The sequence below is a fragment of the Sciurus carolinensis genome, chromosome 1 (assembly GCF_902686445.1).
Source record: "Sciurus carolinensis chromosome 1, mSciCar1.2, whole genome shotgun sequence".
NCBI classification, from domain to species: domain Eukaryota; kingdom Metazoa; phylum Chordata; class Mammalia; order Rodentia; family Sciuridae; genus Sciurus; species Sciurus carolinensis.
The window spans coordinates 51,328,518-51,345,481 of NC_062213.1; the positions used below are offsets into that span (position 1 = coordinate 51,328,518).

General features: G+C 38.1%; 1 protein-coding gene across 1 annotated transcript; it reads right to left on the minus strand.

Annotated features, from left to right (window-relative positions):
- Positions 1-207: 207 nt before the first annotated feature.
- Positions 208-16,700, minus strand: LOC124964038 (carbonic anhydrase 2). Its single transcript, XM_047523960.1, has 7 exons — positions 16,527-16,700; positions 15,249-15,446; positions 7,390-7,508; positions 6,821-6,913; positions 5,767-5,829; positions 4,337-4,492; positions 208-1,013 (listed from the first exon to the last, which is right to left on the minus strand). Exons 1-7 carry the CDS (start codon positions 16,558-16,560, stop codon positions 894-896), a joined length of 783 nt encoding a protein of 260 aa, XP_047379916.1. The 5' UTR covers positions 16,561-16,700; the 3' UTR covers positions 208-893.
- Between the last annotated feature and the right edge of the window lie 264 nt (positions 16,701-16,964).

Consider the following 16,964-nt stretch of genomic DNA (forward strand, 5'->3'; position numbering starts at 1 on the left):
ATGAGTAAGTGCTCATAAAGCACTTAAATCAGTGGTTGGCAAATAGTAAATGTCCTCCAGGGTTTTTCTTGAAGGAGACTCCTTCAATTATGAGTACACCAATTATGACAGTTCATTATTAACAATGAATTGATATGGACTGTGAAAGGAGATATTTGTTCCTCCATAACTGCCCGCTGCCATGCTTGTAAAAAAAAATAACTCAGACAGAATTCTGAATTTTATTACAGAATATATCTAAAATACAATATTTGTTCATTTATAATATGTTATTTGAATGGAAATATACTCTGTACCACAACTATAGCAATTTTTACAGATCGTACTCCATTTGTAGCTCTAGAATTCAAAAATCACTAAATTACAACATAATTTATATTTAAGATAACTTTGCTACAAATATATAAGAATTTTAAAAGATTTCCTTTAACATCTTGGAATCATGAATAACTATTTTATCTGCTTTATATTACATAAAATTGTGACTATTTGACCTGATTTGCTTTAATTGGTCTCTGTATGGGTTTGCACTCAACCATCCTACTTTCCTATATTTTAAAAATAGCATTTCAATGAACAGTTGTGAGGTGAGTGCTCATCACCCTTGTGCTGTGAACAAAGTCAAGGTGCTTCACTCCTATCCCTTATATTAGATTCCTGTTACAGAAAGCTCATACCCTAAGCAGAGCAGCACCCCACCACAGCACTTCTGTCAAGCGTGACACTTGGTCTCGCTCTTCACATTTATTCAGTAAGCATGTCAAGTGAGAGATGAAGGGTCTAGAAAACCAAACACAAAGCAGCCAGGGTCCATTTCACCAAGGTAGATTTGTACTTAGCTAAAGGGAAACATCTGAAGGTTCACTGTTTGGGTGCCCTGCTCTGGGATCATCTTATTTAAAGGAAGCTTTGATTTCTCTGTTCTTGAGTGGCTGAGCTGGTCGCCAGTTGTCCACCATCAGCTCTTCAGGTTCACCCTCACCATTGAAGTTAAGCTGACGGAATTTTGACATCTAAAAGACATAGTAAAAATTTTAGAAGCTTTGAAATAGTATTTATGTATGTGCTTGTGTTAAATGTTGAAATACATTCCCCAAAATTCAAGTACCATCTATCGACGGCCCAAACTCAGTTTGATTCCTAATAGATACAGAATCATACATGGATTATGCATATATATGCTTTCATGTAACAAATCAACTCATAAAAATACACAGAATCTTTGGGGTCACCCTAAAGGAGATTTTCAGTGAGCTTTGTTTCTTATTCTCATTTTAAATAAAAAATCAAGGTCTATAAATTCATGCCTTTATCATGTACAACAATAATAGTTCTAGATCCAAATTAAATTTTTCCTTTTGGCCCCAGGGAAGACAAAGTACAACATTGTACAATTAGATAAAAGGCCCAGGATCTGAAAACTCTATGGGCTGAGTGATAAGCTGACATTCTGCTTAAATATATAGAAACACGAAAATGTATTTTCCCCAGCTGGGATTTCAAGCCCTTGTCATGGTTGATTTTTATTCCCTTTTACACCTGTTTCAATTTTCTGGTTCAATGATATGACACAGGCTGCATTGAGACAATATCCCACGTCTTTGAGGTTGTTTTTAAAGTGGAGTCTCCCTTCCCCTAAATTAAGAAAGATGGTTTGGACATAATAGATGTGCATGAAGTAGACTTTAACTTGATCTCTTATGCAATAATATGCCTTCAATCATCCCCAAGAAGTCAACTCTGATATGCACCAATACCTGTAAGGTATACGACTACTGGTACTGCGATACAAGGGAACTCTCTAAGGGCATCCAAGGTTGATTTACTACAACCCTGGAATTCCATCAATATAAAAGAGAGTCACCAGGATGCAGGGGCACACTCCTGTAATCCCAGCAGCTCAGGAGGCTGAGGCAAGAGGATCCCGAGTTCAAAGCCAGTCTTAGTAACTTAGCGAGGCCCTAAGCATCTCAGCAAGATCCTGTCTCTAAATACAATATAAAAAAGGGTTGGGGATGTGGTTCAGTGGTTAAGTGTCCCTGGGTTCAATTCCCAGTACAAAAACAAAGGAAAGAAAAAAGGAGTTGAGTTTGCTTATAAAGTTCAATTAAGTCAAACTTTTTGATCAATCTAGTGTAAGTGACTAATACTTCCTTTCTGCCACTTAAATTATATTCGTACACTGATCAATTTGACTCATTATTTTAGCATTGCAAAGACAAAGCCTGAGTGTAGCCAATCAAGGCAGCAGAATGTAGCAGACCTGTTTCTATTCCATACCTAACATCCATTTCCCTCATACTTTATCTTGACTGACATCGGTCATCTCCCTTTAAGCCACTAAACTGACCATGGCAATCATATTCCCTTCCTGAGAACTGGGTTAGAAGTGGGATTTGAAAGGTGTGCTAGGTTGTGAAACCTTTAGAAGAAAGGCTTCCCTGTTCCTAGGGAACCAATAGAAAAGTTGTTCCTTTCCTCCTTGAGGTGACTGTACATGGATATGATACTCAAAGTGCTTCTGTATCTACCAAAGTCACCAATGGGCAAGGTGAAGTAAAGAGAATCACAAAAAGAAGGAACCAGAGTTCTGGCTTACTAATCTGAGCATGACCCTTCGTCTTATATGATTTGAAAAATATCCCTACTCTTGGTATTATGCTAATATATGTGATTAATATTTCTAGTTTATATCACTTTCTACCTTAAAGGGTAATTCAAAGCACGAGGACTAATGAAGTCAGTTCAATTGCTTTTACCTATCTGGGTACTTGTGTGTATGGGTGTGTGTGTACATAATAAATCCATGTGTCATAATAGCTATCAATGACAGACACTGGATCTCAAGCTTAATGGTTCTTAGTGAAGGAATAAAAAAATTTTCATGTTTTTAAATCATAACCCAGGCAGGGCACAAGCCTGTAATCCCAGTGGTTTGGGAGGTTGAGGCAGGAGGATTACGAATTCAAAGCCAGTCTCAGAAATTTAGAGAGGTACTAAGTAGCTCAGTGAGACCCTGTCTCTAAATAAAATACAAAAAAAGGGCTGGAGATGTGGTTTAGTGGTTGAGTACCCCGGGATTCAATACCCAGTACCAAATAATAATAATAATAATAATAATAATAATAATAATAATAATAATAATAATAAAAGTAATAATACCATAACCCAAACACTACATCTACAAATAAGATGTGGCATTATAATATTTGCTTCTGCTACTACTTCAGGAAGGTTGCTCAAATGTATGACAACAAGGCCAAATTTCAAGTCAAGCATATTATTTTTTGGCTTATTTTGATATATTACAAAATAAGCTTTCGGATAGATATAGATTTCCTTTAAAGAAGGCTGTAAATTATCTTTAGTATTCATAAGTTAATATTCTAAAGGAGAACACAAGAATAGAGTTCTTGCTCCCAGATCTGATTTTACCATGAGCTAGCTGGGTGGAAAGCACTTCAACTTTCCTGCACCCCCGACTGTTTTTCAACACATTCTAGACAGCAAAATGAGAAAGTCGGACAACACAACCTCTCTTGCACACTGCAGATCTAAATTTCTATGATTCCAAAATTTTATAGGCTTAAATCATACAACTATTCAAACACTTGTCATTTGCAAAGCTGCTCACTGCTGACTCTCTCCTTAAATTATTCATGATACAACCTCTTCTGAATCCTAAGAAATGTCCATTTCCGCATTTCATCTGTGTGCTATGAGACAGCCCAGGAAAAATTCCTTTGTATCCACTTCTGTGGATGCTTATCACTGAGACAGTAACTGCATTAGTACTTGAACATGACCATCTACACTGTACGGGTAATGTAAGAATGTCTGTTCTGAGCCTCTACAGCAAGCTCCCTGAGTATTGATAGATACTTTTTCTCCAAAGCATGGCTTTCACATTCCTTGGGGTTCAGAAATCCATTCTTAAATAAGTGAAACTGCAGTAAGCTCTTATGTGAGAGAGCAGTGGGCTGGGAATTTCCACTGCTATCTGGGTAACTTTGAATCTCATTTTTTTTTTTTTTTTTTGAGCTTTTATTTCCTTGTAGTTGGCCAAAAATATGTGCAATACTGAAAGATATTTTTCTCATTTAATCCTCACAACGAACCTTCAATTTTACAGACTAAACAAATTGCCTAGAGCTGTGGCTAATAACAACAAATATTTACTGAATGCCGACTACTTGCTGAGCACTGTTGCAGATACTAGTTGCATGGTTAGAAGCAGCAGAAGGATCAAATCTGAGGACTGATTCCAAAGGCCAAACTCTTCAGCCTTCACTAAACACTCCACATCTCTAAGCAGACCTCTCCGTAGAAAACTGACCTGCTCACTGCTGACACTGATGGGTTCCTTGAGCACAATCCAGGTCACACATTCCAGAAGAGGAGGGGTGGTCAGTGAGCCAGGGTAGGTCCAGTAGTCCAGGCTTTCAGGAAGGAGGTCACGAGGATCAAAGCCAGTGAAGTCAGAACTCTTACCCTGCCAGGCAAACACACAGGTTAATTTTGACACGTGGTCAGAGCAGGACGACGAAAAGAGAGTGCAAACAATAAATAAATCTACTCCTCTGGAACAGCCAGAAACCTTTTTTTTTTTTTTTTCTTTTTTCTTTTTTATATACAGTTTCCAGATTTATGGGCAAATAGAGTGAGAAGAAATTAACAGAAAACATTTGACTTGGACTTACAGATTAGGCAGGTGTGAGCAAGAACTGATTTGTCACATGTTCATTTTTCATTTTGTCCTCTAACATAATCATGTATGTTTTCCATTAAGTCATTAACTGATCACATCTGGTATTTAAAATGAGACTGATGCCACTAAAATAATTTTTAAAAATTTGAGTTTTCAGTAACAGAAATACATTATCCTTGATGGGGAGGCCATTGTCTTGCCATGCTATTTGACAGCTAGATCAGAACTGAAGAACTGCGTTCAGCTCTGGGCTGAATAGCAATAGATGGGAAACAAGAAAGCTTTCCTGGAAGAGTGACAAGGTTGTTACAAAAAGATAAGACTGTGTCCTATGAGAATAACTAGAGGAGACTAGAGATAATTAGCCTGGGTCATGAGAGAGAAACCCTAGGGTTATTTGGAAGAGGGATCAGACACATAATATAGGATTCAAGGGGGTGAGGCCAGGAGAGGAGGTTGCATGTTTCAGAAGATAGACACTGTTTCAACTTGAGGATAAGCTTTAAACAGGTGGGGCTGCCATTGGTGATGCACTTCCACACCACTGAGAGTGACTTCAGTGTTTAAGCAGATTCTCATTGACCTCAACACAGGTCTGCTACAGAGAGGATTTAAAAACAGGATGGATGAATTCAAAGAAGCCACAGTACATAAATCTCCATGAAGCATGACTTTGTTTGTCTTGTTGATCATTGTATCTCCTGGATTAGCAAAGTGACTGGCACATAGAAAGTACTCAACAAATATTTGTTATATAAATGACTGAATAATTTGACCAGATGATCTTTCAGCCTCCTTGCAGTCATGAGATTCTGATTCTTTCACCAGGATGTTCAAATAATGGGAAGCAGATTCAATAGATGCAAGTCTTAGGATTCTACTAGAATTAGGATCAACTTTTTGCAGAAAGAAAAGTAAATATGTAAGCAATATTTTACCTCCATTAATTGTTCATCCAAACACCATATGTCAATAAAACTTGATTAAAGGAAATTTCTAAAACCAATCAAGTATTGAAAAGAGGTACCCCCAATAAGCAGCAGAAAATTAAACTTTACCTTTGTTTTAATGGAATTCAGCATATCGAGGACTTTCTGAAGGCCTGGTTTAGCACTGCCAATCTACAGAAAACACAAGGAGAAAGATAATGTAACCAACTGATACTATAGCATTTTTAATTCAGGCAGCACTATCATAAATTTCTCTAAAAAGTGAAGCAAACTCTACCACTTTATGCGTGCCACACTGATCAGTCTTAGCTGGAAGACACTGACACCATGGACCTCCCTACTGTCACTTCCCAACCTGCCTCTACTTCTACCCCTCTAGTTACCCTGAAACCATCTTCCCAATGTCCCCAGTGACCTTCAACTGTTGAAGTGAAAGTGTATCTACCTTACTTTGCCTCCTTGCATGACTTTACAACATTGCCTTTTCTTCTTTATAAATAGTCTCTTCTTCAGCTTTCCCCATGCCCTAGCCTTCCTAATATCCTTTGACTCTTTTGTAGTCACTGAATTCACCCCTTGCCACTGCCTTAACGGCCTTACGTTTTATAGTTTCTCAGGTTTGCATCCCAGCAGCTTCATCAGCTCCTGCTTCTTCGTGTTGTCCTAGGATGACTTCAAATACCTGCAGCACCCCCCTCAATAGGATGTCAGGGCTCATGATCTCCAGTCCAGACAGTTCTACACTCCTCTTTACAACTGGCTCGACCTGTATGGTCCCACTGTGGCCTGAAATTCTCCAATCCTGAGTCACTGACTTTGAGCCCTCCAGATCCCTGTCTTACTTGAGTGTTATCTGTCCTGGAACAATATTTTAATGATCTTAGCTTAGGTTAAATTAAAACAAAACACATACCTACTAGTCATCTGTAGTTGACCTCCTTCTGTGCTTCAAATTTCCATGTAATACTATCTAATCAACACCTCCCACTTTGTCTTTCCACCCTCCAGAAAGAAGGCATGCAGAGATGCGGGGAGAAGTAAGCCTGAGAACACTTCAGGGCCAAAGGCATTTCCTCAGCTCTTTTGTAAAATATCTGTTGTGACTGTTTTGTCTGGTCAATCCTTCTTGAAAACAGGAAAAAGAACTGGGCCATCCACTAACCTTCAGAAAAATGCCCAGAACAGCCAATCCATCGGGTTGTTGCACAGCTTTCCCAAAATCCTTATATTTGGTGTTCCAGTGAACCAAGTGAAGCTAAAACCACAGGAGACAAAAACCACAAAGAATGATTAACATGATAAAAGGCAGCAGACCTTATCCAGTGATCTTTTCTCCCTAACTAATAGTTACTGAAGAAAAATTGTGCATTATTTTAAATAAAAGTTTTTCCTTCATTTTCAGTCTAATTACCCACTACTTGGTAGAATAGCAAGTAATTTCATCAACAGCTCTAAAAATGAATAAGTGTTTTGAGTGAAGGCATAAATTATTTCTAGATTTATATGAAAACAAACTCCTCCAATTTGAATTCAGATATTTTTTGCAAATGTTGTTCTTGGAGACACTAGAGAAAGTTCCTTAATCTTGATTGTAATATCACAATCAGAGGTTATTAGAAGCAAACTTGAGTAGCCTTGACAAAAGAAGTGATTCACTTAGTGTGAGTCAAATTTGCAAAATGAGGCTTTTAAAATTAATGCTATCTAGACATTTTTGTTCACATATCTTACCTCTGCAGCATACATCGCTTTATCCACAGTGTGTTCAGAACCTTGTCCATCAGATGAGCCCCAGTGAAAGTGAAACTGAATCAATCTGTAGGTGCCATCGAGGGGTCCCCCTTTCAGTGCTGAAATTAAAATCCATGTGTGTAATATATCTGTGTACACATACATACACATGTACACAGGCACATGCTCATACATCCACACGTGAAACACAAACACTGCTAAATATTACCATCTCTAAACCTGTTTTATATTACTAAATGTAGACAGTCACATTTTCACTCTGTGAAAATTAAATACAGGCTCAGGTTTAATCTACAGTGCTGAAGAAAATTCTTTCGATTCTCTTTTTTTTTTTCCCTCACGTGTTGGTCAAAGGATGGAAGCTCTTCCCATCTTTGCTAGCTGAGTACAGTAGTATCTCTTCCTGTGGGTTGATTTAGAATCATAGGTTCAGGTTCAGAGAGGAAATTTTAAGTGGAACTAATAATTCCTCTGTGTATCACTTAGGAAGAGCTCAGGCAGCTACTTGCCAAGGCATTGGTCTGCTGCACACGCATGCAAACATGAGGCCTCCACTGCCCAAGGGCTGCCCTACAGCCCATTTCAAGGACCTCTGAGACCAGTTTTGACATACCAGAATTTTTAAATCTATTAATACACATACTATCAATCTTAACTTTATAAAATCTAATTCTGCTTAAACTGCTACTAACCTGTTTTGTCCCCTTAACTTTTAATGAACCTCTTTGACTTTAGTTTCCTCACCTATAAAATGGATACATTCATTTAGTTCTTCACTAATAATGTACACATCAACTTTTACATTCAGCATAATGTGCTCTATTATCTCCAAGAACTTAAGAGTCTAACCATAATAACTATACTCAAATTATACTATCCTGGGATTAACTTAACTTCATTCAGTAAAATCAATACCAGAAACCACACTTTAAGGTTGCATATATCTGTAGAAAATTAACAAGTTGTGTCTTGAGAGAAAATTACAATAGTGGGAAATTGCTACAAAAAATTCTTTGCTTCACTTGTATGTATCAGTGGGATTTAACCAATATATTTTAAAGCTTTAAAAGTAACTGAGTTCTACTGTTTTATTTATCTAGTATTTGAATTAAGATAGATGTTGCTTTAAATGTATTTTATTAGCCTTCACTTACAATTTCATAAAATAGTGAGCTCAAATTTACTTCAGATTTGCAAGACAAAGGGACAAGGTCTGTACAATAAAGTTTGTTCACTTCTTTTCACTTAAATATGCTTAGATGGTAGCAACATCCATTCACCTATTCAAAGTAAAAGATGGAACTGGATGGAAGTTATTTAGGCACTATGGCCTTTCTATGGCTCTTGATATATTCTGGCTGCCAGTTTTACTTTATAATAAGTTAGAAAAAATAGGAAGAATGAAAAATAGGAAGAATGAATCATAAATGGTGTTATGTTACAGATCTATTAAGAAAAATGAATTTGGATGTATTCTGATAAAATCACGTCTCTTGAAACACAAAAGCAACTTATTGTAAAAGTTAATATTTGTCTGAGATAATTCCATATGGAAAGAATTAACCTTAGCCCCAATATTAAGCTTTCTCTGAAAAAAAAATTCCTTTTTTTTTTTGTAAACGACATACCCTTAAAAATGAAATACAAGTTTATAAAACGGCTATACTGAAAATTCCTTTATAATAACTCTTTGAAGTAAATAATCAACTGGCTGATCATAAAAAACAAATGCCATTTATAACATCACTAGTTCTACCAGGTGGCAAAACTAATTAAATAAAACTATATTAAGCACCTGAGATAACTGATCTTTCCGAATGTATTTCTTTTTCTCCTATCGAGAATCATGCCAGGATCTTAAATATTAAAGAGAATAAAGCTTACTGTTATTCTCTTCCTTGCAGGCCCTAAAATTGTGTCCTAATTTTCTTGTCTTAAAGAACATTTAGAATTAGGCAAGAGCTGGATATAAGTTTTTACTTTAAAAGGCCTTGTGAACACCAAAAAAACAAGCAAAAAAAAGTGTTCAGTGTTCAATGATTAAACACATTCAGTGCTTATCCATTATCACCAGATACCTGGGTTTAGTCCCTATTAAAAGAAAACTTGTTATGCAGATTAGAAGCCCACTGTAATTAGGAAAGATTGCTAAATCATTAAAATATAATTGCTATAAAAAGAAGCAATTTTGGTCTTCTTTACCTGGTTATTTCTCAGCAAATTCTGAGCAATAAGGTTAGTCAATTATGTAATGGAAAAACATTGTTATAATAATAAATCACCATAAACTCTGATAAAGGCAGGATATATCTTTTTGAGAAACAGAATGACAACAGTTTGGTTAAATATAGGAGCTTACACTATAATCCAGGTCTATTTATTTATTTATTTTGATTGCTATATGGCATTTTCTAAATTGCCCCAGCTTTAAAAAAGTTCATTTTTCAAATGCAAAATATATATATTTTAAATGGTAGAAACTGCTAGGCGTGGTGCCGCATGCCTATAATCCCAACTGCTTAGGAAGCTGAGGCAGGAGGATTGTAAGTTTAAGACCAGCCTCAGCAGCTCAGCAAGACCCTAAGCAACTTAGCAAGATACTGTCTCAAAATAAAAAAAAATTATTAAAAAGTTGTACTATAAAGGATACAGAAACATAGGTGAGGCTTTCTTCTCTATTTTTTTTTTTCAAACTCCAAAAATTTAATTTAACTTCAAATACCAACTTCAAGAACTCCAATTTTAATTTTCATGATCACTCATCAATTAAATATTATATATATGTATATATAATACAATATAAGCACTAAGTATAGCATTATAGAATGATCTATATTTATTACTTGAAAAATTCTTAAATTATTTGTTTTTGTTAAAAATAGGAGATTCAGTAATGCTGAACTAAATCAGACTGCCCACAAAAATATAAACTTAAAATTTAGCATTTTTGGATATTTTTCATTCTAATCATTACTACTTAAGATATATTCAAACAGCAAACTAAAGACCTTTAGGGTATGTCAGTAATCTCTCTTAAATCCAAGGAACAAGAAAAGTACTCCCAATTGTCCTTAGTTTAAAAATTAAAATTTATGCAATTTTCTGTTAATAAAGGAAATCAATAATTCCACAGAAAACATAGCATTTCCAGGAGCTGAATAATCTTCTCCATGAATATCCTAAAAATTTTAAATTATGCATTACTATGTTTACTACTGATTAATTCATGCATATTTTGTTTGTTGAGGGTAGCCAATCCTCCTAGAGCTTCATGTCAGTGCCAACAAATCTGGAGGCAATATGCTCATATTTCAATTCTTTTCAACAATGAGATGTTTAGCTATACTTTCAACTACAGTAAGTAGTCAAAATTCAAGAAAATGGAAGTTTAGTTTAAATCATACAGCAATTACATAGGAGTAAAACTGACACTCTTTTGCCATGAACATAATTAACTAGAATGATTAAAAGGTCAGTTTTCCAGATATTTAGAGTTCTGATCCCATTAAATGAGCACATGACAAGCCCTTTCATTTGTGATTGTTAAGCTTCCTTTTAATTTATGCTTGCTTATGGAAGGAAAATTTTACAACTTCAAAAGTTAATCCCTGAAAAATCAAGCAGGATCCATGTATAAAGACCCATTATGTCACACAGACAATGTTGCTTGAAAGGAGTACAGGTGAGCTTCTTTTCTTCTTTTTTCTTGAAATAAATGAATTTAAAAATTCCAATTTCAAAAATGAAAACAGAAAGCAGGTGGAGTTGGAAATAAGCTGGCCCAATAATTCTGGCATTGACTTTCAATATTTGCCCTAACTCTGCAATAAAGCAGGGCAGTATTAAACTCATTAACATAAGTTAGTAAGTTAGCAGCAGTTAATAATTTGACTAGTATTCTTTTCCACCAGAAAAAAAAGCTGGCAATAAAACATATCAAGCAGGGAGAGTTATTTTTTAATAACTTAAAAAATACCTAACAGGATTAACCATTTTTCATTAATTTAAGGTGGTTTATTTTAAAGGGGTTTAAAAACTGATGAGAACATTAGCCTAAGCTTCTAGTTAAAGCCTATAATTCCACCCTTAAAAAGAATTATCTCTAATGTAAACATAGTAATAAACTCAACCAGTTCAGTTCCTGACACCCAAGCACTTAAGATTGGGTATACTGCATTACATTTTAGGGCACATTAGAAAACCTGAACTTATGGGAAGTTCTAGGAGGCTGAAATCTCATCAAGGGGGGAGAAATGTAAATGAACTGAAGCATTTAAATGCAGAAAATAAGAGGTAAAGAATGTCTAGAAATATTAGTACCATAAAGATCACTCTTAACTAAGGGACTGTTAAATGGTTAATTTTTAAAACAATTAAGCGACCCAAATGAACACTTTCTAGACTTAAATGTAAGAAAAGTACATTAGCTTTCGAAAACGTGGTATGTACAAACTAAACGTTAACTATGGTTATCATTCAAATTCTATTTTTAAGGGATTGCCATTTAGTCTCTCCAGTAAACTAGGAAGGAGAAGACTTAGCAAGTTATTTAAACTTGAGCTTTCTGTTTCTTCATGTTTATTTTAAGTGGGTTGACTACAGGATCTCTACCATTTGTTCCAGCTTTGAGTCTAAGATTCTTAAAAAAAAAAAAAGTATGAAGGATATTTTTCCACACAGTATTATTATTATTTTCCACGCAGTATTATTATTTTTTAACCTACCCTGTAGATGGGTTATCCTTTTATTACCAAATTTTAGTATATTCTGCATACTTGTTTAACCAAAATGACAGAAAGAGACATGGGCAAAATTACAAAGGAGTCTTTCATGGCAAGGGAGAACAAGTCTTTTTTGGGTGGGACTGGGGGATTGAACCCAGGGGTGCTCTACCAGTGAGCTGCATCCCCAACCCTTTTTTTTTTTTTATTTTGAGACAGGGTCTTACTAAGTTACCCAGGCTGACCTTGAACTTGCGACACTCCTGCCTCTGCCTCCTGAATTGCAGGATTACAGGTGTGCCACCATGCCCAAATAAGTCTTTCTAATACTCATTGCTGACCCTTGTTTTTCTAGACCTTCTTGTGTTTCTAAATCATATACTGCGTACTCTTAGGTCCCCTGGTGTTTCCTAGTTCCCTTTGCCTGGAATCTCTTCTAAGACATCAAAATCCTTCAAGACTTCACCTAAGCCTATTTACTCCAGAAACTCTTCTCTGACTACCCAGTTAGACTCCTAAGGCTCCCTCATGACTCCACAGTTCCTTGGAGTACTTCCTTTTTGTACTTATCAAAGTGATTGTCCGTATCTATTGTTTCTATGTCCTTCTATTTCAGGCAACCTCAGCCCATGCTGAGCTCTGGAGACAAGGAGAGGGCCCAAGACCCTCATCCTGCCTTCATGATACTTAGTTCATCAAGCATTTAATCGGTGTTACTAATCATTTTTTGGTGCAAGAACTGGCTGGATAATACATGTATCTCTAAAGACATGGGTTAAAACCCCTATCCAATCCACTAGTTTCTATTCTGTTTCACAATTTAAACATGGCCATTATTCACTGGAAGAAATAGTTGGAAAAATGTAGTAAGTTCTAATCAGCTACTATTCATGTAGAAATCCTTCAAAGGTTAGTATATACACAATATAATCCATAACTATGTAACTTCATAAATAGAATCAGTACATATTTAATATAATAAGTCAAATGTCTGGGAATATATCAAAATAAAATTTCAAATGTTATCAAGTAATAGGAAGTCACCTTAAAAGTAAATTAAATAAAAGGTTTCTTGAGGATATTATCACAGGTGCAACAGCTACAGCAATTGCCTAATAAAGTTATCAAGTAGTGCAGTCATAATAGTTGTCGTTTGTTTACTGAGGAGCTGCTATGTGCCAGGCACTGGGCTAGCTGCTTCATACAAACTGTTCTATTTAATCTTTCCTCTGTGGCAGATACTACTGTTACTCCACTTTTAGTTTAAAAACTTAGGGAAGTTATTATCCTTCCAAAAATCACTTGAGATAGTGGCAAAGCTGGAACTTGAATCCAGATCTGTCTGACCCCAATTAGCACTCACGGCCATCCTACCAGAGGCTAAAATCCATCTTCCAGTAATGCACACTCCTGGAATAATTTGTTTTCACAATTACCTTTGTAAGGAATATAAAGAACTATTTCATCTGGTTCCATTCGTTTCTTTATTGTTCAAAAAAACATAACTATGCAATTTCTTTGCACCATCCAATGAGGTACATAATTCACTGGGCATTATATCTGTTGACAATAATGATTTCATTGTGGCCTTTAAAAATAATGATTTCATTGTGGCCAACTATGTACTAAAATAGCTCATGTCTTTTCAATGACTAAACATAAAAATTGTATAGCATCCTATATTTATATTTTATCTTGAGACCTTTGACCATACTATAAATATATGGTAATTTTTACATGAAAAGGGAAATTGTCTTATGTTTAATCATTTGAGCATTGTTTCTTTGGAATAGGAGAAATTCTTAGGAAAATCAATGTAGCAAAATTACTGAAGAAGCATCATCAATGTATACCCTCAACTTGATTCTAATCATGATAGGTCAAAAAATAAGTGTGTGTGTGTGTGTGTGTGTGTGTGAGAGAGAGAGAGAGAGAGAGAGAGAGAGTCAGTCACTGTATGTCTGACTGTGTCTGTGTGTACTAAGGAGAGGTGCACAAGGGAACAGGAAGGGTGAAAACATTTCTCAAATAATCTCCACAATATCTCTCATTAAACTGTCTTCCAGAATTACTGTTTCAGAAAACCAAGTGTCCAAAACTTTTTAAAAGGGGAAGAGGGAAGAGGGTTTTCAAAACTGAAATGAATATCTTGTATAGCTACTGGAAAAGAATAGTCAACCTTATTGATTTGGTTTTAATTATATACTAAATAATATATTAGCATTGTAGACCATTACTCCAAAACTTTGACAACATTATTGAACGTTTCCTCTCTTCTCATTTTGTTCCAATGTTTCCCCCATTCCCATGCCACACTGTTTGCCAGAACATTTCATTCAATGACCTTCGGAGGAAAGTACTCAGGAAAATAGGACATTGGCAATTAAATCAACCAGTGAGCAAGAAAAGCAGTTACTATGACTAAATGGGATTGTTCTCCTTTTTCTAAAAAAAAAATAGGAGAAGCATTCAGTGGCATCCTGTAAATAGCACTGTTACAAATAACCTATGGTAATTGGTTTTATCTGTAATGGGTCAGGCATGTCCACCAACTCTAAAACACCTTCGTTGTAGAATGAACTTCTGGATATAGACCAAGATAAACTGCCACCTTTATCACACTAGCCCAACAGTGAGAAATATTCATAAATATAATGTTCTCCAAGAATTTCAATATTTAATTTGTCAGGTTTTCATCGCTTTTCTTACTGTTTCCTTGAAGATAATAACACATATGAAGATATACTTTTTAATGGAAAGGTATCAACTCTGAAGACAAATATTTTAGAATTAATCTCAGAAGTTATATTTTTGCAAATTTCATTGTTGCCGATCTGATTTGGGCAAGGGGCTTCCCTTTTGTGACTTTTCACAGGCAGACCACAGTTATTCTATGTTCTACATAGAAGCCAAGAATTTTAGAAAGGAGATGCAGCCTCAGGAAACTTCAAATAATTAGCCTACTTCTCTGAGTCTGGGACCTAATGAAGCGGATCAGGGTGACATCTTGGGTACTAAGACAAACCATAGTATTAAAGGGATTCCTACCACAGCTGGAGTTCTTCCGCTAAGGTGGGAATACAGCTACGGGCTAAAAGGCACACTTTAAACACTAACCTGCATTGTCCTGAGAGTCATCAAACTCCACGTTGAAAGAATGACCATTATTGATGATCCTCCGAGAAGTTGCTTTCTCATAGCAAACGCACAGGGGCTTCAGGGAAGGGTCATGCTTGGCTCTTTTGGTGTCAATGTCAATAGGGGACTGGCGTTCTCCCTGGGCAATGGGGAAGTCTTTATGCCAATGCTCAGGTCCTGAAAGGTGAGAAGACACATGTGAATACCCCAGTGTCCGGAGGAATATACCCAGACCCCCAGAAAGGGGCAATGGTTCCAGAGTCAAACTGCTCAGTTCCCATTTTGGTGGCATCACTTAATAGTAGAGTAACCTTTGAGAAAACAATCTGTGCCTCAGTTTCCTCATTTGTAATATGTGATAATATTACAAATTTATCTTGTAGATGTGAAAATTAGAATCAATACACATAAAGCTCTTAGTGCAAAAAACATCATATAAATATTAGCTGTTTTCATGGTCTTTTTACTTAAACACAGCAAGTAACATCAGTTTGTGGCTGGGATTTGGGATATGCCAGGTCACTCAAAGCATCCTCCCAGGTCCTGGTTCCTCCCTCTGGTCTCACACTGGATGAAAGGTCAGGGCCACTGCTCCGGCACCGGTATCCCTTCTTTAATAGTCAAGAGTCCCCCGAGGGGAGCCCCCCGCCAAGGTGCACCAAACGCATCACTGTCTTCCCTCCTTTTGCTCCGGAAACCCAAACCTATGGCCATGAAATATCCGGGATCTTGGTTACTGAACTCCTAACATCAGAAGTGGAGAAATGAAGGCGAAACTCAAGAATCTCAGCAATGTATTCAAGGAACTCCAGAAAAGGCCCCGGGACGGTTTGTGCGGGGAATCTTAGCCACAGGTGGTGCTGAAGCTGACAGGATGTCAGGGGGGCTTCATTTCTCTGTGATCAACAACTAAAATTTTCCGTTACTACCCTTCTCCGCTTCCTAGGCGGTCCCAACTCCGGACCTAGGAAGGGCTGTCCTCGGGTCCCGCGGACAGGGCTGCGCCTGCTCTCCCGGGCCCTGCGCGCCGGCGGGCGGACGCCGGGATTCCTCGACAGTGCGCAGGAGTTGGGGCGATGGGGGCATCGCCGGCGCAGGGGAGCCGCGGGCGAGGCCGGCGCCCGGGGCGCACCTGAGCCTCCCGCTCTCCCGAGCCTCCCGCGCTCCCCGCGGCCGCTGTAAACAGCAGGTGCGGCGCTGCGGGCCCGCGCAGGCATCCAGGATCGGGCCCCGGCGCCGCGGGTCGCCCGCACTCACCGTTGTGCTTGCCGTATCCCCAGTGATGGGACATGGTAGCGCCGGCGGTCGGGGCAAGGCAGGAGTTGGCGCCTGTCTAGCGGTGGCTGCTCGGGCGCCTGCACCGTGCGTGTCCGCGGGTCGCCCCGTCACTGGCTTTTATAGGCTCCCGCCAACTTCGAGCTCGGGGGCGGCCCGGGGGAGGGGACCCTGGGTGGACCTGGGCGACAGGGGAGGAGGTGACGGGCGGAGGTGATCGCTCAGTGCTCGGGGCGGGCTGGGCTGGCGAGGCGCCGGGGGCGGGGAAAACGCCCTCTCGGCGGGCGTCCGTCCGGGCCGGGGAGCTTCTCTCTCGCCGCCCGGCTCCCCTCGGCCAGCGGCCCGGGCCCCGGATTCCCGGGAGAGCCTCAGAGGTCTCAGTGCTCGGTGGCGGCGGTGGTGGCGGCTCCCGCGTTCCTT

Coding starts and splice junctions, on each gene's coding strand:
- LOC124964038 (XM_047523960.1), bottom strand. CDS start 16,560: ATGTCCCATCACTGGGGATACGGCAAGCACAACG. Junction 4,493..5,766: donor TGAATTCCATTAAAACAAAG/GTAAAGTTTAAT, acceptor TTTGCCTGGCAG/GGTAAGAGTTCTGACTTCAC. Junction 1,014..4,336: donor TCAGTGTCAGCAGTGAGCAG/GTCAGTTTTCTA, acceptor TATGTCTTTTAG/ATGTCAAAATTCCGTCAGCT.